Below are 26,502 nucleotides of genomic sequence, written 5' to 3'. Positions count from 1 at the left end.
TCTTTTAGTGGTACTGATGTATGGCTGAAATAGGTCTGCTATTTGCATCAGAATTACGTAGGGAGAGTAGAAGATAAAGACAGATGAAACAAGAATGGCCATATGTAGAAACTAAGGCCGGGTATTGATTCCATGAGCATTCTTGATACTATTCTGTGCAGTTTTAAATATTTGAAATTCTCCATAATAAAAAAAAATTGTTTTTCTTAAAAAATTTGTACCACGCAATTTATTTCCCGTTTTTTGGTTTTTGTTTTTTTTGTATTGGTAACCATGAATTTTATTTTGGGGACATCTACTGTGGCATGCATCTGTACAAACCTTTTAGGCAGTGACAATTTATTTCCTGTTAAATAACTTCTACATCCTTTGAGCCTGGCATTTCTCATTAGTTAGATAGGTTCAGATTCTTAAGTGTGACATCATAGATGGGACTTACAAGAATAGCTGGACAGCTGGTAGGGGAAGAAAGCCTATTTGTTATGTTTCAAAGGCAGAAGTGACATTGGTAGTATGCTGCTTTTATAAAGGACTTGAATTTCAGATGCCTTAAAGTCTTTTTTCCACCCTGGTGTCTTCTTTTTTTGTACTTGGAATAAAATCCAAAATGCCTAACAAAATTTAAAGCGATTCTATATGATATATCCCCTGCCTTCCTCTTCTGTTTTATCCCAGTCTATTTTCCTCCCACCCTCTATGTTCCATAAGCACTGGCATTTCTGTTTCTAGAATTTGTCTGGTTCCTTCTTGCTGAATTCAGTGCCTTTATATTACCTACTCATTGCCTGACCAACTCCTATTCAGCCTTCAACTCTTAGCGTTAAACTCAAGGGAAACTTTTTCTCCCCATTCCTCTGGACTTTTTCTCTTCAAATAATACATGTCATAATTACATAGTTGTGTTAACTGTCTGCTTGCTTGCTTGTTTGTTTAATGCTTTCCTCTCCACTTATCATGAGAGCAGGGATGATACTCAGTATAACTGGAGGGCCTACCCCTATGCCTGCCAGGTAGAATGTACTTAGTAAACATTTTTTTGAACAGAGGAATAAAGAAATGACTGGTAGGTATGGCTCCTCATGCTCTTAGAACAACACTGGTTGTTAAAAATAGGGCATTTCTTTTCAACACACTCTCCATAAAGGGGTCTGGTAGCTCATTTTAGTTGAGATTGAAGTATCTTTTACATGATAAGTTTACAAACCCATCTTAATATTCAGGACTGTTTCTTGACTGGCAAATTTAGTTAATCTCTGGACAATTGTAACTAAGTCTTAAATCATTAAAGAGTTAATAGTATTTACTTGCGTTTATGTCATTTTGCTTCCTTTTTAGTTCTCTAAATTTGACTTTTTTTTTTTTTTTCCTTTTCTTAGGTACTCTCTGCCCTTGACATACTCCAACCTCCACACATTGACTATTTTGAAGAAATGTATCCTAACCAGGGAATGTGAAAGAAGGGGACAATTTTTTATTAATTTGTTCTTCTAGCACCTTTTGGGGTTCATGCTTTAAGGCGTATAAAATCTCATCCTTGCAAAGGTGGTTGAGTACCTGGAACCAGGTAATTTTGAAATCCCAAGTATCTGACAGAGAGCAGTATTATCAATATATCCCGAACGGTGATACCATAAAACAGTACTTAATCTCCACACAGCCTTATGAGATAGGTTATTACCATCCCCATTTTGCAGATGAAACCAGTGAGGCAGCTGTGTTGTGTGGAACTCAAAAAAGTGCTCTTGTTGCTATATATATATATATATATATATATATATATATATATATATATATATGTTGTTATATATAACAACTGCCTGTCAGTTAAGAAGATACTACTGCTCTTTTTTTCTGCAACTTGGGGTAAGGTGAAAACTAAAGAGATAATGTAAGTCCGATGTCCCAAGTTCTTTGGAATGTGGTGGTGGTGGTAATGGTGATAGTCATTACTTACAAAAGTTTTTATCATATGAGTTTATTTAATCCCTATGACAACCATCTGGGAAAGATAGGATTCTTCCCACTTTACAGAAAAGGAAATTGAGGCACCAAAGATTTAAAAACAAAACAAAACTTGACCAAGATCACAGAGCTAGTAAATATTGAGACTGAGGTTCAATTCCAGACAGTCTGACTCTGTGGTCTTTATTTCAACTCCTACCTATATGATACTCTTAGGATAGAGGCATTAACATTATATTAGTACTGTTAACATGTAAAAATAGTATGTCAGATATCATGGATAATAATAAACTGTAAAATAATGCCTAGTTATAGCTCCGGGGACTGTGCATGAAAAAAAAAAATTGGGACATAGGTTAGCCCTAGGCAAAGCATCACCATTTACCATTCTGCATGTAACTTGGTAAAACTAAGTGAAAGACAGGGAATCCTAAATCCTTGAATTCGGTGAGCTTGTGATAGTGCAATTTATTCACTTTAGGCTTTTAATTAACACCAGGCCTATGACTTAGAATGGAAACCAGTATAAAAGCATGATACTTTTTCTGACTTAGCAGTGAGATAAAAATTTCATTCTTACACAGGTGGCAGGTAATTCTGTACTAGACAATTGTCTTTGATAATTTCCTTAGTAACTGGGACCAGTTAAGAACTTCCCTAAGGGAAAGAGAATGGCTGAGCTGACTGGGGAATTGGGAAACATTATGAAGTGATAGAATTGTCGTCGATCACCACTGCTGGGATGTTTTGATCTGATAAACCAAAAGCTCTTGAATGCTGTAATCTTCGGTGTTGCTTCAACCCACAGATCTTTTATGGAACTAACAAAGGCTTAACTCCGTGGACTTGGGGTGCTCCAACCCTGAACACTCCAAAGAAAGGACTGGGCCTTGACCAGCTCCTGGCTGATAAGAGTGTCCTTGTATACCTGAGATCTTGGGCCAGGTTGGATGGTTCTGACGTATGCTTTTTTAAAAGGTACAGAATTATCCTAAGGATAGATGACTTGAGAATGTATGTTCTTTTTTCCTCAGCTACAGATCAGTAGTAGCAACTGTGGAGAAAGCATTGATGATTCCATTTCATAGACTTCCTGAAATTACCCAGCTCCTTGCTGAAGAAGGGAACTAGTGGGAGTGGGGCCATACTTGTGTCATTCATCAGAAGTAACTTCTGTACCTGGTCAGGAGTCACCTACTTTATCCTTTTAGTTGGTGGGAAAGGAGCCTACTTATTAGGAGGCATTCCTATGAATGCGTAATGCTATTTCTGCCTGTTTGGAAATGAGGTTGCTGACAACAAACCTTGAAATTAGAAGAAATCTTTATTAAATAAGAATTTTGTTGTATTATAGGTTGTGTCACGGGTCCCCAAGATCACCCTCAGGTTCCATGATTTGCTGAGAGAACTCACAGGATCCAGGAAGGATCTACTTGGCTACAGTTTATTACAGCAAAATAATATAGATTAAATCAGCAAAGGAGAAAGGTATACAGGCAGAGTCCAGGAGAAACCAGGCACAAAGTTCCAGTTGTCCTCCCAGTAGAATTGTACAGATCTTGCTTAATTCTCCCAGCAACAATGAATGACAATACAGGCAAATGTTGTCAACCAGAGAAGCTCACCAGATCCTTAGTGTCCAGGGCTTTTATTGGAGGTCAGTCAGGTGGGCCTAGAGCAGGCACAGGGCTGACCTTAGCTGCTCAGTCTCCAGCCCTCTTCCTTTTTCCCCCACCCAGAGGTTAAACTAATACAGCTGCCCCAAGGCCCCAGGCAAACAGAAACAGGTGTCACCATAAATCACATTGTTAGCATAAACTATCTGGTGTGACCAAAGCCCCAGGTATACTAAGATGCTCTTATGAGGCAGGATATTGCAAGACCTCAAAGGTTATTTCCCAGGAGCTGGTCATGAGCTAGTCCTAAAGACTTTTGGGACGTATAGGATTTGGGCACCCTAGATCTGCTGAGTTAACCCTTTATTGCACATAAGCCATCTGTGGGGAAAGAATGTGTTCAAATAAGATAATTGGCGTGTATGGATCTATTTAATAAAATGCCAGATATATTAGATTCTCTTCACTGAACACTTAGCTAATTCATAATATTCATTTTGTGTCTTACAGTTTAAGCATGAATTGTTTATATGAGGCATTAATATTTTTTTGTACTTGGGTTTGCCATTTTTTTAAAAACCTTCTGTGTGATTCTGTAAGCTGGTGGTTCTCAATCATTCATCATTATTGACCATAATTGGACTCTGGGAGATCCTTGAATCATTATTATTTAAGATCCTTGCAGAGCAGAGGAAAAGTTAGCATAGTTATGGTTTAAAACCATGAGTGACATGGGGTGCCTGGGTGGCTCAGTTGGTTAAGCGTCTGACTTTGGCTCAGGTCATGATCTCCAGGTTTGTGAGTTTGAGCCCCGCCCGTGTCAGGCTCTGTGCTGACAGCTCAGAGCCTGTAGCCTCCTTCGGATTCTATTTCTCCCTCTTTCTCTGCCCCTCCCGCAATCATGCTCTGCCTCTCTCTCTGTCTCTCTCTCTCTGTCTCTCTCTCTCTCTCAATAATATAATAAATAAATGTTAAAAAAATTTTTGTCTAAACCAGGAGTGACATAGATAGTATAGTACCTGTTGGTGGCTAATTTCAGCCCATTTCATTAGTTGGCAGAATGTTTCTGTGAAATTTCTCTCTCCGGAATTGTTCATCAATGTTTAAAAGTCTTTGCTGTAAAATATTTGCGGAACCATCTGGTGTACCATTTACTTAAATGTTTTAATTTATTTTTTTAAGTTTTTTTTTTTTTTTTTTTTTTTTAGTAATCTCTACACCCCATGTGGGGCTTGAACTCACAACCCTGAAATCAAGAGTCACGTACCTCCAACTGAGCCAGCCAGGTGCTCCTAAAAGTTTTACTTTTTTATTTAATTTTTTACCTTCAAGTTAAAAAAATTGACACCTGTTGCTTTCATTGTAATTAGTTAGCTACAGAAGAATCTTTCAAACCTAAACCTCACTTATTCTTGTTTCCTGTTTAATTTTTAGCTATATGTAGAATCATGCACAGAATATAGGTGTTTTCCAGTGGTGGTGCTATTTGGAAAACACTGAATCCTTTTACATAAAAAGGAGTCATTCCTATAGTTGCCCCAGGATTATAAAGACTCTTAGGAAGGCATGACTTAGCCTGGAGTACAGGATACTAAAAATCTGTGTTTTAGAAGAGCTAGTAAATGGAAATATAAGAAATGCCTTAATTATATATAAGCTCTACTTTCGGTGATTCTTTTAATATCAATATGAAGTTTTTGTTGTAGCCAAAGCAAAAAAAAATTCCTTCTGTTTCCCTCTGAAAAATAAGAAACCTTACTACCAAAACACAAAAATATTGAAGATTAATAATATCTCAAGCTAGTATTTGATTTCAGCTTAATGTATTATTCATCTGTGTCAGCAGCTCCCTCTGTAGTATCTGAAAAACATGGCATACTCATTACACATGGTTTTAGACATTTTTTTTTAATTGGAGGATTGTGTCTTTGCAGATTTTAGAATGGATAATATTTTGAGTTTTAAATGTATGATCATGGAATTGTGCTTTGAAGATACTTTTTGAGGTCTGTTTGAGGCTCTATCATTTTAGGTAAGTTCTAAGTATGTTGCTATGCGTCTAATGGATGTTTTAATATTTAAAGTTGATAAAGGAATCAGTTCATAGAGTCAGAAGTATATATTTATCATATTATAATTTAATCTTCCGCTGTACATACAGAGCCACATCATTGCACTTTTTTCTAAGATTAAAAACTTGGGATGTTACGTTGCATATGTAACTGTTAGTACAGAAACATTTTAAATTAGAAGATCTCTTTGATTGAATAGTTCATATCATTTTAGAAAATCTGAGGTCTATGAACATTTTGATGTAATCAGATATATAATAAGAGTATAAGCATATACTATTATGCAGTTAATCCTGTTTTTTCCTGAAACTGTGAAAAAGTGATTACATCAGTGCCCACCAAAAATTTGGCCTGAATTTTCAAAGACCATGCATCTTTAGATAGCTCCTTAAGCAACTTTGAAAAAGACAATGTCTGGACTATAACTGTTCAAATCTACCTACAGGATGCAACAGATTTAGCATGAATCATATATGGAAGGAACAATAAATTCTACCATGATCTCTGCGTCTTGTAGCTTTTCTGTTTCGTATTTTGAAAATCTAATAATTAAGAAAAGTTCTGTATTTTTTTAACTGAACTTTTAGCCGTTAAATGATTGCATTATTCATTTTGCACTTGGAGTTTCTATTTGGAAACCTGTATGAAAACACTTCGGCACTTAATTACTTTGAGCCTACTGAAATTTAACCCAAGAGAAACCAGTTGTAATTATTTGATTGAAAATCATTATTTATCGTCCTTCAGTCAGGAATCTGAATTGTATACATAAACATGCCCTTTCCTAGAAAGTACTGGATGCCTGCTGGATTGGAAATAAAAATTTGGCTTGCTTTCGGAAAAGTTTATTTTGAACTTGACACATAATGAAACATTATCTTAGTGTTTTACAGAGGAGAATATGGGCAGAGCAGGTTATCTGCATTAGAAGCAATTTCGGCCTAAAACCAGTGGAAAGGAGCAGTCTAATAGGGTGTCCATGTGTCCTGGTTTGCAAGGATTCCCGGATTTTACCTGATGTCCTCGTATAATTATTAATTAACAAGTTCCTCCTTTTACTTTCACAAGTGTCCCTATTTGGATAATAGGTTTGGCTTATGCAGGCATTGTTTAAACAGGAATCTCTTGTCATAAAGGCAGCGAGGGACCCTACATGCCCATTTGACCAGTTGAGAACCCTTGGTAGGAGTAATGTAGTTTTGGGCTCCCAGATGCAGTCATTCAATTTTAACTGACAGTATTTGTATACTGTATTTTATAGGAACATTTTGTAATTTAAAGAATACACAATACATGATTGCTTGGTGCTGTGAAACAGCTCTATAACCCACAGAGAATCTTAGGAGTCTGTGAAGAGCTAAGAACAAACAAAATGAAATCTGTATTTGCATATGTAAGTGCACTCTTACTCTGCATCAGACAGTACCAGCAAGGACCAGAAATCTGCATCCTAGGAGCTTTGAAGATTCTCATATTGTTAGAATTCCCTTTTCATTTATTCCGTAAACAAAAGCATCAACTATGTGCCTAGAACCAGAAATTTTTTTTCTGTTTTGCTCACTATTGTGTTCCCAGCTCTTAGAACAATGCCTGACATATAGTAGGTGCTAAATAAGTGTTTGTTAATTGAACGAATAAAATAGTCTCTTAGTGGAAACTAAAAAGTTCCCAAGCTGAATTGCTTGAAAAGCATTTAATGATTTAAAACAAAAACAAAACCTGATACTTTTACCCACTCTCCCCAATTCTGGCTCCTTACCTCTGAAGCCCAAAAGGGAAAATAAAGGAAAAGTTAGCAGAATAATCCAGCTGAATTCCTGACTTTAATTGCCACTTAGTCAGTATCTAGTCAGCCTTATTTATTCATTCAGCCAAATAATTGACACTACTTTGGTTTTTTAAGAAAAAAATTTTAATGTTTGTTTATTTTTGAGAGAGAGAGACACAGTGTGAGCAGGGGAAGGCCAGAGAGAGAGGGAGACAAGAATCCGAAGCAGGCTCCTGTGCTGACAGTTCAGAGCCCAGTGTGGGCCTCCAGCCCACAAACCACAAGATCATGACCTGAGTCGAAGTCAGATGCCCAACTAACTGAGCCACCCAGGCGCCCCTAGCACTACCTTTTACATAATAACATTGTACCAATCTCTGTGGAAAGTGCAAAGATGAATTGTGTATTTGTTTAATTTTTTTTTTCATTTAGTGTACCAGGCACTGTTCTAAATACTTGACCCTTATCTCCATTTTACAGATGAAGAAACTGTAGCTCAGAGAGGTAAATAACTCATCCAGGTTCACTTAGAAATGACGGAGCTGGGATTTGAACCCATATTGACTGGTCTTAATGGGCTGGGAGTGCTCTTAACTCAGTGCTGCCTCCTAGCGCTTTCCTTAAAAGGAAATATAGTCTGTGGAGTGAGATAAGATATAAAGAAATAACCACCAGATGTGGTAGAAAGTGCCAAAAGAATATGGATAGGTGGTGTGGAACTGTAAAAGAAGAGATTGCTTCAGGCAGAAAAAAACAGTAAGACTTAATGGAGAAAATGACATTTCAGGCAAATTTTGAAAGATGAGGATTTGGACAGGTAGCATTGAGATGGATGGATATTCCAGATGGAGAGACTAAGTTCAGGAGTATCATTTAGGGAATGGCAAATCATCCAGCTGGCTAGAGTTTAGCATGCATAAATAATGAAAAACTAAGCTAGTTGGGGCAAATCATGGAGGGCCTTGAATGTTGAACTAAGAAAATTCATCTGTATTCAGTAGGCATTGGACGGCACAATGAAAGATTTTTGTGATGCGGAATGACAGAATCAGAAGTGCTCTTTATAAACTTAACAAAGAGTTTCTGTTTGGGATCATGAGAAAGTTCTAGAAATAGATAGTGGTGATAGTTGCACAACATTGTGAATGTAATGCCATGGAATTGTGCGTGTAAAAATGGTTAAACTGGTAAATTTTATGTGTAGAGGCCACTTTTAGGCAACAGGCTTGAGCAATGGACACTTGATCAAGGCAGAAGGGCTGACAGCGACTGCCTGCCTGAATACAGACAGGCCCATCAGGCAGCCCACCTCCAGATACCCAAAGGCAGTGACCAATGGATTACTAACAACCAGGCACAGTTACCCAAAAGGAAAATTCCATAGTCCCCATACCTTCTCACCTTCCCTCTTTAAATATGGCTCCCACCCACTGCCTTACTGCAGACAGACCCTCCTTTTCTATCCTTCCCCACTGCTCCCTTGCAGTGTATTCAATAAACTTCTGTCTCCCTTGTTCTGACTCGGGTGAATCCTTTCACTGCCCACGCTACCGGCTCCCCCGCCCCCAGTCATCGCTCCACATTTGGGGGCCCCCATCCAGTTGAGTGGGACACCACATTATGTATATTTTAACCACAGGTTTTGGGGGGGGGGGGGAGTTAACCTTAAGAAAAGGACCTAACTCTTAGGGCTGAGAGGCAATGACTGTTGCAGACTGGGAAAGGAGAACAGAAGGATTCTTGGCAATTTACTGGCACCTCTTTAGCCATGTACTCAGCAGCCTGCGCTTTGATTTTGATGGCCGGTTGGGGATTCACAGAGGCAGGACAAGGAAGTGAAAGAATGGGGGAGGGGGCTCCCTAGAGCCCTAGAACTTCACAGGATAGCTGGCCACATTGATAGAGAAGCAGTTGACGTCAAAAGAGGACTTGGTGTCCTCCGAGAAAGGAGAGGCAAGATTCAAAGACAGATGCTGGGCTGATAGCAAGCAGCAGGGTCAGTAGCAGTAGTAGTGTGGTTAGAATATGGAGATTGTGTTCCAAGAAAGGAATTTGTAGTTAGGACAGGTTATACCGCTTCTAGATAGAAAGTAGAGCCATGCTCGAAGGTAGATGAAGTAGAATAATAACAGAAGTCCTCAGAATTCAGATGGTTGAGAAACTGAGAGGTAGAGATTCTCTCCGGTTGCACATTAAAATCACCTAGGGAGCCTTTTATAGAAATACAAATGTTCAAACCCTACCTTCTGATTTAATTGGTTTGAGTTTGGTTCTAGGCATCAGTAAGTATTTTTGAAGATGTTCTCCCCAGTGATCTGAATGTGCCCTCAGGGTTGGGATCCACTAGGCTAAAGCACCAGAATAATTACCAGCATGAAGGCTGAAGTTACCCGTGACTACCTGAGGGACTTCAAATATGCAAATGTGAAGCAGCTGTTTGTGTCATTTGGCTAATAAGATCTGGATTGTTGTAAAGACTGCTAGAAAAGATGAGGGTAGAAATTGTGAAATTAATTTCAGGTATGTATGGTTTTTTTTTTTAAAGAAGAGGTCTTTGAGCAGTAGCAGCGGGACCGACCATAGCCTCGAAAAGGGAGGCGAGATGGAAGCAGCTTACTTGGTCTCTACTTGTTAGTTCTTTAAGTGGAGACTGCTCCTCAGAATCATGTCGCTGCTCTTCATGTATGGATCATAAATGCTTTTTGATGACCAAATTGACTGTGATTGATCTACCAGTCTTCAAAAGACATAATTCATCCTCTGTTTAGGCTTTAAGAAAGTTGGAACTTTTTGCCTAAAATAGAATATATTCTGACCCTTTTTTCATTCTGACACACCAGTGGTGTAAAGGGCAGAATTTAAAATGTAAGTATCAAAGTTTAAAGCCATGTGTATAGTCTTTGACTCGAGGCCTTGAATCAGTCACCCAAAATCTCTGCTTTGTTCATTCTTTGACTTTTTCAACATGATGAAAAGAGAGAGAATTCGTTTATGTCCAATTCCATTCATTTAGCTCATTTTTCAGAGTGAGCATGAGCTCGGAATCAAGAATGTGCTGTTCCCTCAGGTAATTTCAGCTCCCATAGGCTTCCCCTAGTGAGAGAATTTCACCAAACTGAGCATGATACTGGTGCTGAGAGAGGTAGTTTTATACAGTATGACCCCTTAACAAGAGCCAGCTGTTTCATACAGGGTTCAGTCAAAGAAAACAGCACTCTGTTTCGATACCAGAGAACACTATACTGTTGGATTTAATGTGAGCTTGACGTATTGGCTTCCAACATGGCATCTTCCCAGATGACTTTTTGTGATACTCGGTATTCATTTTATGCCCTAACTTTAGACCTTTACCCTCAGGAAAGAGGTACCAGCAGGTAGTATAAAGCATAATGGCCATTGCTGTTACCTTTAAAGGGTTCATGGTTCAATTGGGGATGATTGATGAATTTCAAATAATTTTAATATTAATCAGTTTAACACTAAAGATCGTAACCAAATTTTCTTGAGCAGAAAAAAACTGCTCTGCCCTTCTCTCCCCGCCTCCCCCAAAAAAGAGTTTGGAAGACTTATCTGGTACTTAAAATTTTCATAGAATAAAACATTTTCTCTAGTCCTTTCTTATAGGATCCATACAAGATCAGTGATCTATTAGTCTAATAAATATATTTTCAGTATTTCCAGTTGTATTTTTATTTTTTCGCAAAATTTTAGGCAGTATCTGTTTTGTCTGTGGGTCAGGGTAGCTCTTTCTTTTCTAATTAAATAGTGTGGAGCAGTGCTAACAGGTGTCACATCTAAGTGTATAATAGAACATTCATTACATAAATGTTAGAAAGTGGGGACAAGTGGGAACAAATGGATAAGGCTCTATGTCAGATATTAGGTCTTTTTTTCTTACACCTTTTTTTTTTTGAGATATAATTGACATATAGCAGATACTACATCTTGACACAGAGGCAGACCCCCCCTTTAAATGGACCGCCATTTTATTTCATCTCTTACTGCCATAGAAAGTATTGAGAAACAGACTTCCCTGATATACTTCTCCTAGATTCTTCTTACAGATTTTTGTTCTCTGTATATTTTGAATCCTCCCCGCCCTTCATAACTAGTTCCTTATAATAACTTTGTCTTTTAAAACCTTTAACCATAAGTGAATTTCATTGGTGATGGGTAGCACTGGGTAGGTAAGGAAGCATCTGTAGCTTGGCATATTGAGAGGCTTGTTCTTCCCTTCACAATGCTGCTTGTGGTGGTTTATACCACTGATTGCAGTCTGCTTTCAGGTTTTAATGACATCATTCTTGCAGCTTTACAATAGATGAGCCTGGAGTAAATTGCTCTCAAATTCTGTTGGGCAGGAGGGTATTTGAAACCAGATTGTCTGGACACAGAAGTAAGTTTTTTAGACCCGTTAGGAAAGGTTGGTGGATCTAATTTGAAGGCTTGGTGTCTCTTAGAGAAAGTTTTGAGATTTGTTGTAGTGGCAGTAAGAAGCATGATGCAGTTTATATGACTGATCGGTGTATTTATCCTCTGAATGGATTAAGAGGTGATCGAAGAATTTGCCCTTTCTCTTCATGAATTAAAAAAACTGGAGAAGCAAAATGTTTATAATCTAGGTAAAGGCACTTCTTTCAAAGATTTTTTTTTTTATGTTCAGAAAAAAATAATGACTATTCCAGTCATTTCTTTTGGTTTGTTTCTTGACTCTTAATCTCTGTTTTTGTGTGAATGTGCATTTGCTTTGGAGGGTTATGATGGTGGAAAATTAGTAATCGCCAAGCTCTGCCATCTACATTTGGCAGACAGAGCTTGCCTTTGACTTCTTCAGGGCACTTTGGAAAGAAGAGAACTGAGATTTGAAGTAACATCTTTTTCTCTAGGATGCTCTTTCTGTTTTATTGCATGTGTTTTATTGCAAGGCTATTGTATAGCCTTAGTGACAAGGACTTAGCCAATAGAGCCTTCTGGGGCTATGACAGAGTATGTAAAATGAAGTATGTAGAATGTAGCTTTCCTGTGATTTTCCCTTTTTTCTGGTGATAGAATTGATTTTTTAAAATTAGTTTTAAATTGCAAATTAAAGGTAGTTTTAATTTTTGACATTCTATATACAACAGATTAATTGCCCTAAAAAGAAAAGGAATTTGCCTTTGCCTGGGAAAGAGAATGTTGTATTCAAACATTTTAACAACGTGACCTTTTATTCCATTGATTTCTATAGAGAAGCACAGGCAGGCTTCAGAAAAGGTCAGTGATTCTAATTGAAGCACACACTGATTTTTTTTTTTTTCCTAGTTGCAAAGGCGCCCATGCTTTTTGTTGCAAAGAAGATGATGAGATTTAGGGCTGACCATTTGTTACAAGAGAAAGCAGTTCTCTCTGTGATGCATTGCTGTTTTTCTTCCACATGGAAAGCATTGTTTGAAATCAACAATATCCATAAACCAGATTTTCATTATCCATGCTATTTAATGCCCTCATTTTTATTTCAGAGGCAGTTACATATCTGAGATCTAGGTTGAAATTTCCCTCCGCTGTGGACCTGAGTTTGGAAGAAAAAAATGTGAGTCTGTTAAGTCTCACATATTTATGGTTGTGAGATTGCCTTCTTTCAAATAGGAATGACCAGATTTCAGAATTAGTGCTTAATGTGGGTTTAAGCATGTTTTCACTGTCATTCTTGGACTTTTCATATAAGAGAATTCATGGACACCTATTTGATGAATATTTAATATTGCAAGATTTCTTTTTGGTCTGGCTTAGAGTTAGTTTTGTCCAGTACGCAGTGGAAGAAAGAATGATCCAGTTTTCATTATCTCAAGTCAGTAAAGACTGTTTCGGCATTAAAATTGTGTTTTCAAAGCTTTCTGTCCATATTCAGTCGGTAGAAAATAATTTGACACAAGTTCTCCGTTTTCTTCTCCCAGTCCAGCTAAACCAGTTAAATAGCCTTATTTTGTTCTCTGAAAGCTTTTAACATATCATTAATAATTTTTCATACAAAATCAGTTACTCATTGCACATAAAGCATTAAATGTATTCTCAGAGTTCAGTTCCCTTGAGCAGGCAGACCAGACTGCTATAGTTCTGAACTCCAGATGGTAAGAGTTTTTTGAACCTGATAGGTGGGTTTGTTTGTTTTTTGTTTTTTTTTTTTTACATAAGACCGTATCACAAGTATTCACATTTATACACAACTTGGGCTGTCCAGGATGATTAGCTCTCTGTTATTGAAGTGCTTGTTTAGCAGTGCTGTTTTATGACATGTTTGCACAACACCTTGTCATTTATAGTAAGCATTTATTCCTAATAGCTTATAAATTCTCCCAGTGTTTATTGATAGTAGAAGCTGTGTAAAGAATCGGCTTTATTCTTTCTCTTTTGTCTGAGAGGTGGGAACAAGTGAAATCAGACTGCTTGGCAGGCCTGGATATGGGAATGTGGAATATTGACCTTTATCTCATATTCTTAGAAGATTGTTACATTAGGAAACTGACTAGTGAGTGTCTCCATTTCTTCTCCCTGCAAAGCTCTCAATACTAGATACTAGAGCCTAAATTAATATTCTTGATACTAGAGCCTAAATAACAGCACTCTAAAATCAGCCCCCTTCTCTATCCTTCTTCCTGCCATACTCTTCATCATCCCTTGTTCCGTTGCCCAGCAGTAGCAGTCTTGAGTTTAATGGCCTCCTAGCACATCATGAAACAAGAACAAGGGTCGTCATCCTCTGTTTATTTCAAAGCCCTTATGATAGTTCAGGGCCTACCTAGTCAGCATTCTGCTGGCTTGACATAATAGAAAATCTGTTGTAGTGGCAAAGAGCATGGTAGTCTGGAGCCAGGTTACCTAGATTTGAATTCTGGCTTTGCCTCTTACTACCTGTGTGACCTTGTAACCTCTCTGTGCCTCAATTTCCTGGTTAATAAAATGAGAATAATAATGCTCCCTACCTCAGAGAGTTATTTTGGGATAGATTGGGATAGAGTGACAGACTGACTTAAAATAGTGCCTGGAAGTTAATAAGCGCTATAAAAGTAGTAAGGGAAGGCCTTATAGAGGAGAACTTATTAAAGCTGACAGACAGTAGGAATTCCTATGAATTTTCTGGTACAAGCAAAGCATGTCAAGCGACTGCCAACAACCAACAGACGACATTAGCAAGTACTCATCACAGACAAATGGACTTTGATAATGGCCTATCAATAACAAGCATAGCCTGTTTTTAGAGAGGATTTTTTTTAAATAATAATAAGTGAACTGTTGTTAACCTCAGTACCTCATGTCTCCTTACCTGGCATCCTCTTCCCAGCATACAAATCTTCAGCACCTCCAAGCCTTCCACCCAGACTGCATCCACGTGATCTTTCTTAGTGCTTTTTTCAGTACCTTTACCAAACCTTTCCTATTAATTAGAAAGAAATGACATAATTTCCTCCTTCAGCCCACCATCCCAAGAACTATTCGCTTTTTTATGTCCTATAGTTACGTCTCCTAGTATTGTCTATCCCTTCCTGCCTGCATAAAGGTTACTCAGGCTTTAGCGTACTAGCAAATCCTTAGGTTGTTTTAAAGAACAGTTAAAAGTTCCAACTCACAGTTGGAATTTTTTTTCCCTCTGCTTTGAAGAGAATCACTATAGATAGAGCAAATTATTCACACCAGCTCTTTGAAACACCTGTGTTCCAGGTGAAGCAAAAAAAAAAAGGAAAGGTTGAATCTAGTCTTTTCACCTCTCCATCAAAAAATAAATATGTCTCTAAAACTTCCCAGCTGGTTGGAATGAAATGCTGTCAGGCTTTCCAACTCTTAGAGGGTAATATTGGATGACAACAAAGCCACACCTAATTTGAGCTGCTGAAAAGCCTCATAACCCCATTATCGTTCTCCTGAACTGCTTAACCTTCTGGTCAACCTTCTGATTATTAGCCTCTTGACATATTTAATTCAGGTGTGAGAATTTAGGGAAGCTCACAGGACTGTTTATTTGATCTTTTTGTATATCCCACTGTTCTGACTTTATTTCTTTTTTTTAAGGTTGGTAGACACTAGGAGGCATGTGTTACCTGGAGACCCAGAGGTTTCAGAAGCCACTAAATATATCAGACCTGCCTTAATTGGAGGATATGGGGAAGCAGTGGGGCTTTTAGCCACTTCATAGACCAGCTGAGTCTCCTGCTACCAACTCAATTTATTTGAGAGCAGTACTTCAGGGAACTTAATGGAGCTACAGCACACTAGCACGAATCTGAATTTTAGCCAGATACAATTTCTTTATGTACTACTTACTGTGGTAGTTTGCTCTCTGCATACTCTATTGGTGTCATTATTAAATATTAAGAGCACTGATTTGTACAGTTGGTAATAGGCTTAATAATTGCATGTTTAATTGATAGTCTTTTCCTCTTACTGATACATCACTTAAAGGTGGCAAGAGAATCAGATGGTAGAAAATAGGATTAGGTGGAGGTGGCTGTTTTCCAAAGGAAGTATATTACATATGAGCTAAGTGAAGTTTTGTTTTGTGTGCATGTGTTGTTTGTTTGTTTGTTTGTTTTTGGATATGTGGAATACTGATCAGTTACTAATTTTTACCACCCTGAGCTCCAGACTAAGAAACCTATTACTAGAAGCCCTTTACCAGAACCAGAGTCCCTGCGTAGAGGGTCTCAAAAGTCTAACAAAGATTAGCACTTTTATAATTGTTCCCTTGAGTTTCCAGTCTGTCCAAAACCAACCCTAGGTCTCTCTCAAAAATTATGTGCCCTGTAGAAAACTTTTCTTGATCTAAAAGGTTTTTATGTCCTCATATGAAAGAATGTGACTATCATCGACATACTATTTTTTGGTGCCAGAAAACCACCAGACCCCATTTCGTAAGTGAATAAAACTTTCCTTTTCAGCACTGATATCCTTAAGAGATAGCCTAATCTTTCCTTTTGAGATCAGTAGCTTAAAGGAACTTTTTCAACCGGTTGCCTGTTTTGTGTTTTTGTGTTTTTTGTTTGTTTGGTTGGTTGGTTGGGTTTTTTTGTACTAACATTCTTTTGGCTTGTTTTTCTTCAGGGAGGGGGAAATGTCAGGAAAAATAAGAACACGGTCATACATTTTGGCAAAGGCATGGACTTTGATATTGGGCATTCCTGAATTCATCTCCTTATTTCCCCTCCTCTCTTTTAGCTTTTTGACCTTCAAAAAGTTACATGATACTTTTCCCTGAGCCTCAGTTTTCTCAATGATAAATGGAGATAATATTTTTCTTCAAAGGACTGTTGCAAGGCATAAGCAAATTAGTGTATGTAACACATTTGGCACAGTGCCTGGCATATTGATATTTAATAAATTCAGTATCCTTCCTCCCTCCTGTAACAGTGATGGTGATAACAGCTACCCAAGTAATCTCCTTGTTCCCTCGGTTGCCAGACATTTATATATGATTCACATACAACATCTAAACCCTGGCAGTAACCCTGTGTAGTATATTTCATTTTCCCTATTTTATAAATGCAGAAACAAACTCTGAGGATTTCGTTAGCTTGCCTGATGTTATTAAGCCAGTAAGTAGCAGTTGACAATCTAACCTAGTCTTTCATCCCAAAACCTACACCACGCCGCCTCCCACTGCCTGAATTTCTTTACCTCCTCATTGTAAAAACCAGCTTCCTGGCCTTCTCTCTTCTGAAGTAGAATTATTTCCTTCCCCTTTACCCCGAAGTTTATCTTTTGAAAGACAGTACAAGTTCAGAACAAAGGCCAGGATCTTGTATTCACTCTGCTGCACACTAGTTTGTAAAATAGGAATCACGATAGGATTTCTTTCTTAGAGCAATTAAGAGTACATGAGGCTAAGTAAATTTAAAGCTGGGGGCTTAACACATAGAAAACTCTCGACAAATAGGAGCTTTTTTTTTTTTTCTCAATAAGGATTTTTCTTTTTCAGTCAAGCTTCTGTGGCCATGTACAGTACATTAAAAATCTTTTCGCTTCCTTGTTTTCTCTACTTGATTTTTACAGCTCATCTCAGTCCCTTCTGACCTCTTGTATGTTGCCTTGCATTCGTCCATCTTTTTTCTCTGTGTTGTCATGGAGTTAGCAAGCTCTCTACACCCACTTGGTGCCCAGTCGGTATTTATTGATGCTAATGATGATGGTTACACAAAGATGCTGCTGGCACCAGTCCTGTAGCCTCTGAGACTGCTTGAATAATCATGACCTCCTAAAAACAGAAAAGGAGTCAATCATCTGACTCCTAATTGAAGGTCAGAATTTGGTGTCAGCATTTGTTTCTGTGGTGATCGTGTAGCTTTTTCTGCAGAATTACCTTTGACAGTTGGAGTAGTCAGGTTTTCTGGCATGCGGCCGATTATCATGCAGTCTTAAATTACTTCCTAAAATAGATCATAGGGATGGGTGGGTCAAGCAAATACTGATCATGGTACAGATTTGTTTTAATTGGAGCAAGGGGTCAGGGAGTCCTACCATTGAGGGTATAGTTGACTGCCAGGCTCTGGATGAATTTCCTGTTCTTCTTGCCCATAATCATTTTTGCATCAAAGAAAATTGTGGGAAACTGTTTTTTTGTTTTTAATGTTTGTTTACTTTGGGGACAGAGAGAGAGAGAGCACGCGTGGGGGAGGGCCAGAGAGGGAGGGAGACACAGAATCCGAAGCAGGCTCCAGGCTCTGAGCAGTCAGCACAGAGCTGGACGTGGGGCTCCAACTCACAAACCGCGAGATTGTGACCTGAGCTGAAATTGGATGCTTAACCGACTGAGCCACCCACGTGCCCCAAACTGGTTGGGTTTTGGTGGGGTTTTTTTAATGTTTTTTTTTTTTTTTTTTTTTTTTTGAGAGAGAGAGTGTGTATGCAAGCAGCCAGGGAGGGGCAGGGAGAAAGAGAAACCGGATTTGAAGCAGGCTCCGTGCTGACAGCAGAGAGCCCGATGTGGGGCTAGAACTCATGAACCATGAGATCATGGCCGGAGCCAAAGTCAGACGCTTAACCCACTGAGCCACGCAGGCACCCTAAAACTTGTTTTAGTCATAAGTACTTCTCTTTTGTCTGCCTTTCTGGTATCTCTTCTATATTCCCACCTCATTTCTTCTAAGGAATGTTAGAAGATTCCTTATTTTTGCTTTTTTCCTGCTTTGGTCTCTGTCCTTCATGAGCATATTTTCATCCTCAGCAACTTTCGGGGAAGTCGAGCAGTGTGTCCTGCATGTTAAATTTGGGTGCAATGCACTAAAAACTCTGCTAATGACAGTGATGTGCATTATTCTAAAGAGTGTCATGATGTTGAGGTTGAACTTACAACTCTTGGCAACATACTTCCATAATTTCAGTATCCAGGATTTTCAAATAAAAGAAGGAAAGAAATGAAAAAAATGTTTTTAATAGAAAAAGAAAAATGTTGTGCAAAGGGAGATTATAACCAAAAGCAAAATCAGTATCTCATCTGTGGCAGGTTTCATTTAATAGAAAGTACAGATTATTTCTTACCGTATCTAATGATTCCCAAACGTATGTTTTCTTCCTTTTTTTTTTAAGTTTATATATTTATTTTGAGAGAGAGAGAGAGAGAAAGACCACACAGATGGGAGATGGGCATAGAGAGAGAATCCCAAGCAGGCTCCACACTGTCAGTGCAGAACCCGATGCGGGACTTGAACTCACAACCTGTAAGATCATGACCAGAGCCAAAATCAAGGGTTGGGTGCTCAACTGACTCAGCCATCCAGCCGCCCCTCAAACTTCTCTTTTCAACTTAGCCTGCCCACCAAAAGGCCTGGCCTATATTTCTAGCAGTCTCTAATGCAGACTTTTTTTTCCCTCCCATTTCTTGTCCAGGGCTGCTAGCCCAGCCCCCACACGCAGTATGTTAGCTAGGGATTCCTCTTATTTTTATATTTATATATATATGTGTGAACATATATATGAGTAATAGGCTAACATATACACATACGCTAATTTAAGTTCTCCTCTATTTAAAGAAATTAATAGGGAACATGAAGCTATTCAAGAAGCTATTTCAAGTAAGCATATATGATTCACAGGTACTGGAAAATATCTATTGAATATCAATTTTAGCTTTATAACTTGACTAAAGAAGGGTAAGAAGAGTAAGACTTGAAGGAAGTGGAATATTCAGGAGGTGGAAAGAGAGGCAAAGAATGTGAGGTAGAAAAACTTGCCTCTGTGATTTTTTAACTTTTGTCTTATTTTTCTGTTGGCAAAAGGGGTGTAATTATTTAGCCTGTTGGCCTGACATTCCTCACCCCCAGTCTGTATCTGTTACATGGGAATAGTCCCCGGTTGCTAGGAGGATTGAATGAGGTGACCTGTGTTAAAAGTGGCATACAGGAGACTCAAAATACTTCTCAGCAAACTGAGATAATCCCTCAGCAAATTGTAGGGTTGTTTCTTACTTGAGGCTCTGGCCTACTAGCGACAGAACTAAGACTAATTCAGGCGCTAGAAGAAATGAAGAAGAGTACTTGTGTGCATTTGAGCAATTACTTGAGACATCTTCGGATTCAGTTCTTCCAAAAGGAAAGACTCAGAATCACAAAGAGAACAATTAGTTCTTTATAATAATAGCCTGTGACTTGTGTTGTGAGAATTCCTTGAGATAATTCAAAGTGTTTAGAACGTGCCAGGCACATAGTAAGAACTCAGTAAGTGTTAATTGCTTTTATTTGTATTGTTTCTCATGTGTTTAAAAACAATTTTTTTAGGGATGCCTAGGTGGCTCAGTGGGTTAAGCGTCTTACTGTTGGTTTCAGCTCAGGTCATGATCTCACGGTTCATGGGTTCAAGCCCTGCATCAGGCTCAGTGCTGACAATGCAGAGCCTGCTTGGGATTCTGTCTCCCTCCCTCTCTGCACTTCCCCTGCTTGCTCTCTCTCTCTCTCAAAAATAAATAAACCTTTTTTTAATAAAAAAAATAAAAATAATTTTTTAAAGTAAACCATTTTAAGGAAACCAAATGTATGTGTTTTTACAGATAGAGGCAAATTGCCAATTAGAATGTGCATCTAATTTAGAAATTCAGTAGAAGCTAAAGAAATCTTGATGGTTTTCTCGCATTTATCTTTTTTTAAAGATTTTCAGTAATCTCTACACCCAATGTGGGGCTCGAACTCACAACCCTGAGATCAAGTCGCATGCCCTACCAACGGAGCCAGGCAGGTGCCCCAGTTTCCTCACATGTTTAAAGATCTAAATCTCTAGCTATTGGAATTTAGAGCCTACGCTCTCTCTTGCTCACTCTTGTTCTCCAAAAAAAAAAAAAAAAGTCAGCTTTTCTTTATTTCAAAGTAATCTGCATTCTGTGATGATACTCGTCGGTAAGACATGGGAATGATAGTAGGAAGGCTCCTATGGGAACCAGGTTGGTGGGGTCGAGACTCCCTGGACCAAGAGCTGGGAAACCAGAGGTAGTTCTGGCATTTTACACACATACATAGAATGTGACCTTGGGTAAATCACATAACCTCTCTGGCCAAGTTTTTATTTCTATTAACTAATATACCCCGGTGGCTAATAATATTTGAGAAAGCAGCAAAAGGACTGTTTTCTACCCCGTTAAAAATCACCTTCTAAATGTCCACATTAGCAATAGTAACAACATCGGCAACAAAAAGCTCTTTAAAACAGCGTGGAAACACCGTTGTTTCCCTTGGGCACCCGAGGCATCAGAGCAGCATCCCCCCCACCCTTGAATTTATAATTGTTAATTTGCATCATTCATTTTTCTGAAGCAAATCAGTACATTTTGAAATCCATATTTTGCGGAGCTAGTTAACTAATTGCTGCAATCAGCAGCAATTTATTTTCTAACAGGGCTGTTCAAATCACTCTGAGGTTGGCATACCGTGCGGTGTTTTTTATGATCATGTTTTTAACGATGAGTTTTAATAGGGGAAAATGGTTAATCTGTTAATATTCTCCTGAACATGCTAACGTTAATCCTATATTTTATCTTTACCCAAAGGTAACTTAAGAGGCCATAGCAGAGTCATTGACCCAGGGGGTACACCAGCTGTTGGAGAGGCTGTCCCATTTAGAAGGACCAAGAGAGGGAAAGAGTACCCTGTTTTCCCTCTTGTTTGGAGACCCTCATTAAATTACTCAGAAACAATAATCAGATAGCTGCTGTTCAAGTTAATGGCACCTCTGAGTCCCTGTCAAGAGAGCTTTATTTAATGCGCAACAGACCTGGAGAGATGCAGGTGCTTTTTCAGGCCCTCATTTAATTTAAGCTGCTTTAGTTGGCATGGCAACTAGTTGAGACATCTGGGAGACATTATGCTGGGGATTGAGACTTCAGAGAATTTCTGCTGGAGCAAAGCAGAAACCTTATCATAAAGTGGTGTGTGTTGCTTCTAAATTTCTGAAGCTATACTGTTAAATCTTCAAATTCAGGAATTGTATTGTACAGAGAAATCAAATTTTTAAAGGTTGGCCTGTTTGTTGGCTTGTTTTCTGTGAGGAAAAAACTCCTTTATTTGTGGAGTGAAAAATGTATTTCCCCTGAAGAATTTACTTTGCTAAACTAAAGCTTGATAAAACTTATTCTCTGCAGAGTAGCCTATTTAATCACTTTATAAAAATAATACATTTAAAATTTTTCAGTCTTTTATGTTTAAAAAGATTTTAGAGGAAGGGCGCCTGGGTGGCTCAGTCAGTTAAGCGTCCGACTTCGGCTCCGGTCATGAGGTCACGATCTCACGGTTCGTTGATTCGAGCCCCACGTTGGGCTCTGTGCCGACAGCTCAGAGCTTGGAGCCTGCTTCGATTCTGTGTCTCCCTCTCTCTCTGCCCCTCTCCTGCTCATGTTCTGTCTCTTTCTCTCAAAAATAAATTAAAAAAACTTTAAATAGAAAAGATTTTAGAGGAGAGGAAAGCATCTCTGCACAGAGGTAATAAGCAAAATGGTAAAGGTGGACAGGAGCTTTGTATGGTTTTTGCCCTAGACTTTCCGGTTAATTTAAGTTTATTAACCTACCCCCATTCGCTTTTTTTTGTTTTTATTAAGTTTTTTATTTTAATTCAAATGTAGGTAACATAGAGTGTTATGTTCGTTTCAGGTGTACAATATAGTGATTCAGCAATTCTCTGCATTACTCAGTGCTCTACCCCATTTTCTTTTAAGTCAGCTTGTCATCTTCAGCAGAGGTATACTCCTTTTTTTTTTTTTTTTAATGTTTATTTATTTAAGAGAGAGAGTGTGTGCTTGCAAGCAGGGGAGGGGCAGAGAGAGAGAGAGAGAGAGAGAATGGGAGACAGAGGATCCAAAGCAGGCTCCGTGCTGACAGCAGAGAGCCCAATGCGGGGCTCAAACCCACAAACCATGAGATTGTGACCTGAGCTGAGTCAGACGCCCAGAAGACTGAGTCACCCAGGCGACCCTCTCTTTTCTTAAGTATTATAACAGGCAGTTGAATGAAAGAGTTTTCAAGTTCACAGATCCTGAGGACAGGGGCGTGGTAATCTAGTCATTTGTGTTTAACAGGGGGAATACCCTCTAGTTTATATTTTATGAGAAATTATACACATAATAGGCATGTGGTCTTAGTAGAGAAGAATTGACTTTACCATTTGAAATCATGCTTTATATTCATTTTGAATGCCTTGCTTTTTGACCTGGTAATACTTTGCTCTGTGTTAGGTAGGGTTAAACCATATGACATTGTTTTTCTTGGTCAAAAGTGGTCCAGTATTGTCAGTTCAAATCCAGTAGATTTAAGGTGAACAACACCTTGATCAGGAAATACATGTTTTATAATGCTAAATGAAATGTAAGAATTTTTTTCTGAAATGAGTAATTATTTCTAAAATATCTGGTTATAGAGCAGTACCCATTCCAGCCAGCCAGTGTTTTCCTTTTCCCCTTTCTTTGAAAATGTAGTCTCTGTTAGAAGAAAGCATATGACATTATTTCATACTTACTCTCTGTTTTTGGCTTTTGTATCGTTTATTCCTTTTATAAGTCAAAGCAAGATTTTTCAAGTGCCAGCAATATGAATTCAACCCGATAACTTGAAAATTAGATGTTTTCTCTCTGCTACTTGCATGCATACCAACTGTCACTACTAACAGTAAAGATTCTGGCATCACAACTTGGCTCCCAGTTTTGTAGATACGAAAGGCAGAGTAGAATATAACCTGCTCTACTTCCATGCAAGAACTTTTCAATCCTCGCAGGAACAAAAAGTTGTCAAACTCAGCAGACGTGCCTGACATCCCATACAGATAAGTGCTTCATACTGTCTTTAGGAATTTTTTTTTTCCTGGAGTAAAATTCTCAAGTTGACAACATTTAATACAGTGATAGCAGTTATGAAGTGTTTCTGTTTTTGTTTTGTTGTTGTTTTATGTGTAATGTTTCTTTGTTTTTGCCCCTTGATATTTCTGGAACCAATTCAAGAATATTGGGACTTCTGATTAAGGCTTAATGGTGCCAATAGAAGTTTTTTCTTGTCTCTATGATTAAGAGTTCCTAGGGGCACCTGGGTGGCTCAGTCGGTTGAGCGTCCGACTTCAGCTCAGGTCACGATCTCGCGGTCCATGAGTTCGAGCCCCGCATTGGGCTCTGGGTTGATGGCTCAGAGCCTGGAGCCTGCTTCCGATTCTGTGTCTCCCTCTCTTTCTGTCCCTCCCCCGTTCATGCTCTGTCTCTCTCTGTCTCAAAAATAAATAAAACGTTAAAAAAAAAAAAAAAAAAAAGAGTTCCTAGTGGGTGGAAATGATGAAATAGAGAACAAAAAGATTTCCTAGTGGGGAAAAATATTTTCAGTGCATACAAGAGGGAAATAGTAAGATTCAGATAACTCTTTTCCTATCCCGCAGAAAACCAAAGCTTTATTCCCTGGAGACAGCATGAGCTGAGCTGTCGTGTCTTTGGCCCCTTCCCCAACTCCTACAGAACCTGGCAGCCTGGCCTGTGCCTTCTAAGACAGAAATTTGGAAGACTTCTCTAGAGAAATGGATTAACCCAAGAGAAAGGATCTATATACATAATCGAAGACCCCTTATGACACAAAACTGTAAAGCTCTAAGCCCTCCCACAGAGCCACATTACAGTCAAACGGTAATAACCTAAATGTCCAGTGATAGGGATTGCTTAAGTCATGACATAATCCATAAGATGGAATACTATTTAAAGTACCTAAAATTATATTAAAGAACTGGATTACCATGAAAAGATGTTCACAAGATATTTTAAATGGGAAAAAGAAGCGTATGTAATATGTTCTGCTTTGACACCATAATTCCACTTAAAGGAATATATTAGGAAATAATCCGATTCACATAAAGATATAGATACATAGATATGTGATGTTTATCTCAGGTTTGCTTAAAGTATAATTAGAAATGACTTGGGTTTTCAACAACGATAGGTTGGTTAAATGAATTCTACTCATTCATTTGAACACTATATGGTCATAAAAATTCTGCTTCATTAGAATATTTAACAAGGCACCTGGGTGGCTCAGGCGGTTAAGTGTCCCGACTCTTGATTTCATCTCAGTTCGTGATCTTGCGGTCATGAGATCAGTCCCTTTGTCAGGCTCTGCGCTGGGCTTGGAGCCTGCTTAAGATTCTCCCTCTCCCTCTCCCTCTGCTCCTTCCACACACTTGCATGCACCTGCACACGCTCTGTCAAAAAAAATTTGCGGGGGGGGGGGGGGGGGGGCGGTGCCTGGGTGGCTCAGTTGGTTGAGCATCTGACTTCGGCTCAGGTCACGATCTCACAGTTTGTGGGTTCGAGCCCCGCATCATGTTCTGTGCTGCCAGCTCAGAGCGTGGAGCCTGTTTCGAATTGTGTGTCTCCCTCTCTCTCTGCCCCTCCCTCGCTTACGCTCTGTCCCTCTCTGTCTCAAAAGTAAATAGACATTAAAAAAATTTTAATTTTTTAAGAATATTTAATAACAGGAGAAAATGCTGTATTTTATTAAGAAAACAGGCAGCAACACCACGTTTATGTTACAGTCCCAATTTTAAATATACATATGTGTATGCATGTACAACTTTTCACAAAGATGTTATAGGTTCATTCAAAGAGGTAGGATTCTGGGTCATTTTTCTATTCCTTGGCTTTCTTGTATTTCTCTAGTTTTATACAATGAAGGTTTTCTTTAAAAACTTTTTTGGAAATTTTCAAAAATACAGAAAAGTAGAGACAGTAGTATAATAACTATTATTTACCTGCTACCCACATTCAGCAGTTGCTCATCATTTTGCCAATCTCACCCTCTTTCCCTTTTTATTGAGGGCAGGGAAAGGAAGGCTGAAAGTATTTTAAAGTAGATCTCAAGGGCACCTGGGTGGCTTGGTTAAGCATCCAACTCTTGATTTCGGCTCAGGCCATGATCTCCTGGTCATGGGATTGAGCCCCAAGTCAGGTTCTGTGCTGTGCGTGGAGCCTGCTTGGGATTCTCTCTCTCCCTCTCTCTCTGCCCCTCCCCTACTCTTCTCCCTCTCTCCCCCCCTTCCCTCTCTCTCTCTCTCTCAACCATAAATAAATGTATTTTTTTTAAGTAGATCCTAGACTTCAAATTATTTTACCTATACTTAAATTTGCATTTCTAACTGATAAGGGCCTTAAAAACCTATTATGTCATTATCACACGTAATAAAATTAGCTAATTCCATACTATTCCCTGATCTCCTTAAAGATCTTTTTTTTTTTAATTTGTTCTAATGTTTATTTATTTTTGAGAGAGAGACAGAGCACAAATGGGGGAGGGGCAGAGAGAGAGGGTGACACAGAATCGGAAGCAGGCTCCAGACTCTGAGCTGTCAGCACCGAGCCTGATGCGGGGCTCGAGCTCATGAGCCATGAGATCATGACCTGAGCCAAAGTCAGATGCTCAACCAACTAAGCCACCCAGGCATCCCACTCAAAGATCACTTTTTTAGTCAGGTTTGTTTGAATCAGATTCTAAACACAGTCCATATATTGCGTTTCATTATTACATCTCTTGAGACTATTTTATCCCAAACATTCCTACCTTCTCTTCCCCTCACCTACCCAACCCCCCCCCCCCTTTTTTGTCATTGATTTGTTGGAAAA

General features: G+C 38.7%; 1 protein-coding gene across 1 annotated transcript in view; it reads left to right on the top strand.

Moving 5' to 3' along the window:
* The window catches only part of NLK (nemo like kinase), a 164,653-nt gene that overhangs the window by 102,989 nt on the left and 35,162 nt on the right, over positions 1-26,502 (top strand). The window contains exon 3 of the mRNA XM_019423819.2: positions 1,377-1,432. Coding sequence (XP_019279364.1) covers positions 1,377-1,432 — 56 coding nt within the window. The remainder of the gene's footprint in view (positions 1-1,376; positions 1,433-26,502) is intronic.

This window comes from Panthera pardus, unplaced genomic scaffold (assembly GCF_024362965.1).
Source record: "Panthera pardus isolate Hobbes unplaced genomic scaffold, ASM2436296v1 HiC_scaffold_3, whole genome shotgun sequence".
Taxonomy (NCBI): domain Eukaryota; kingdom Metazoa; phylum Chordata; class Mammalia; order Carnivora; family Felidae; genus Panthera; species Panthera pardus.
This window is presented reverse-complemented; position numbering and strand designations above follow the sequence as displayed.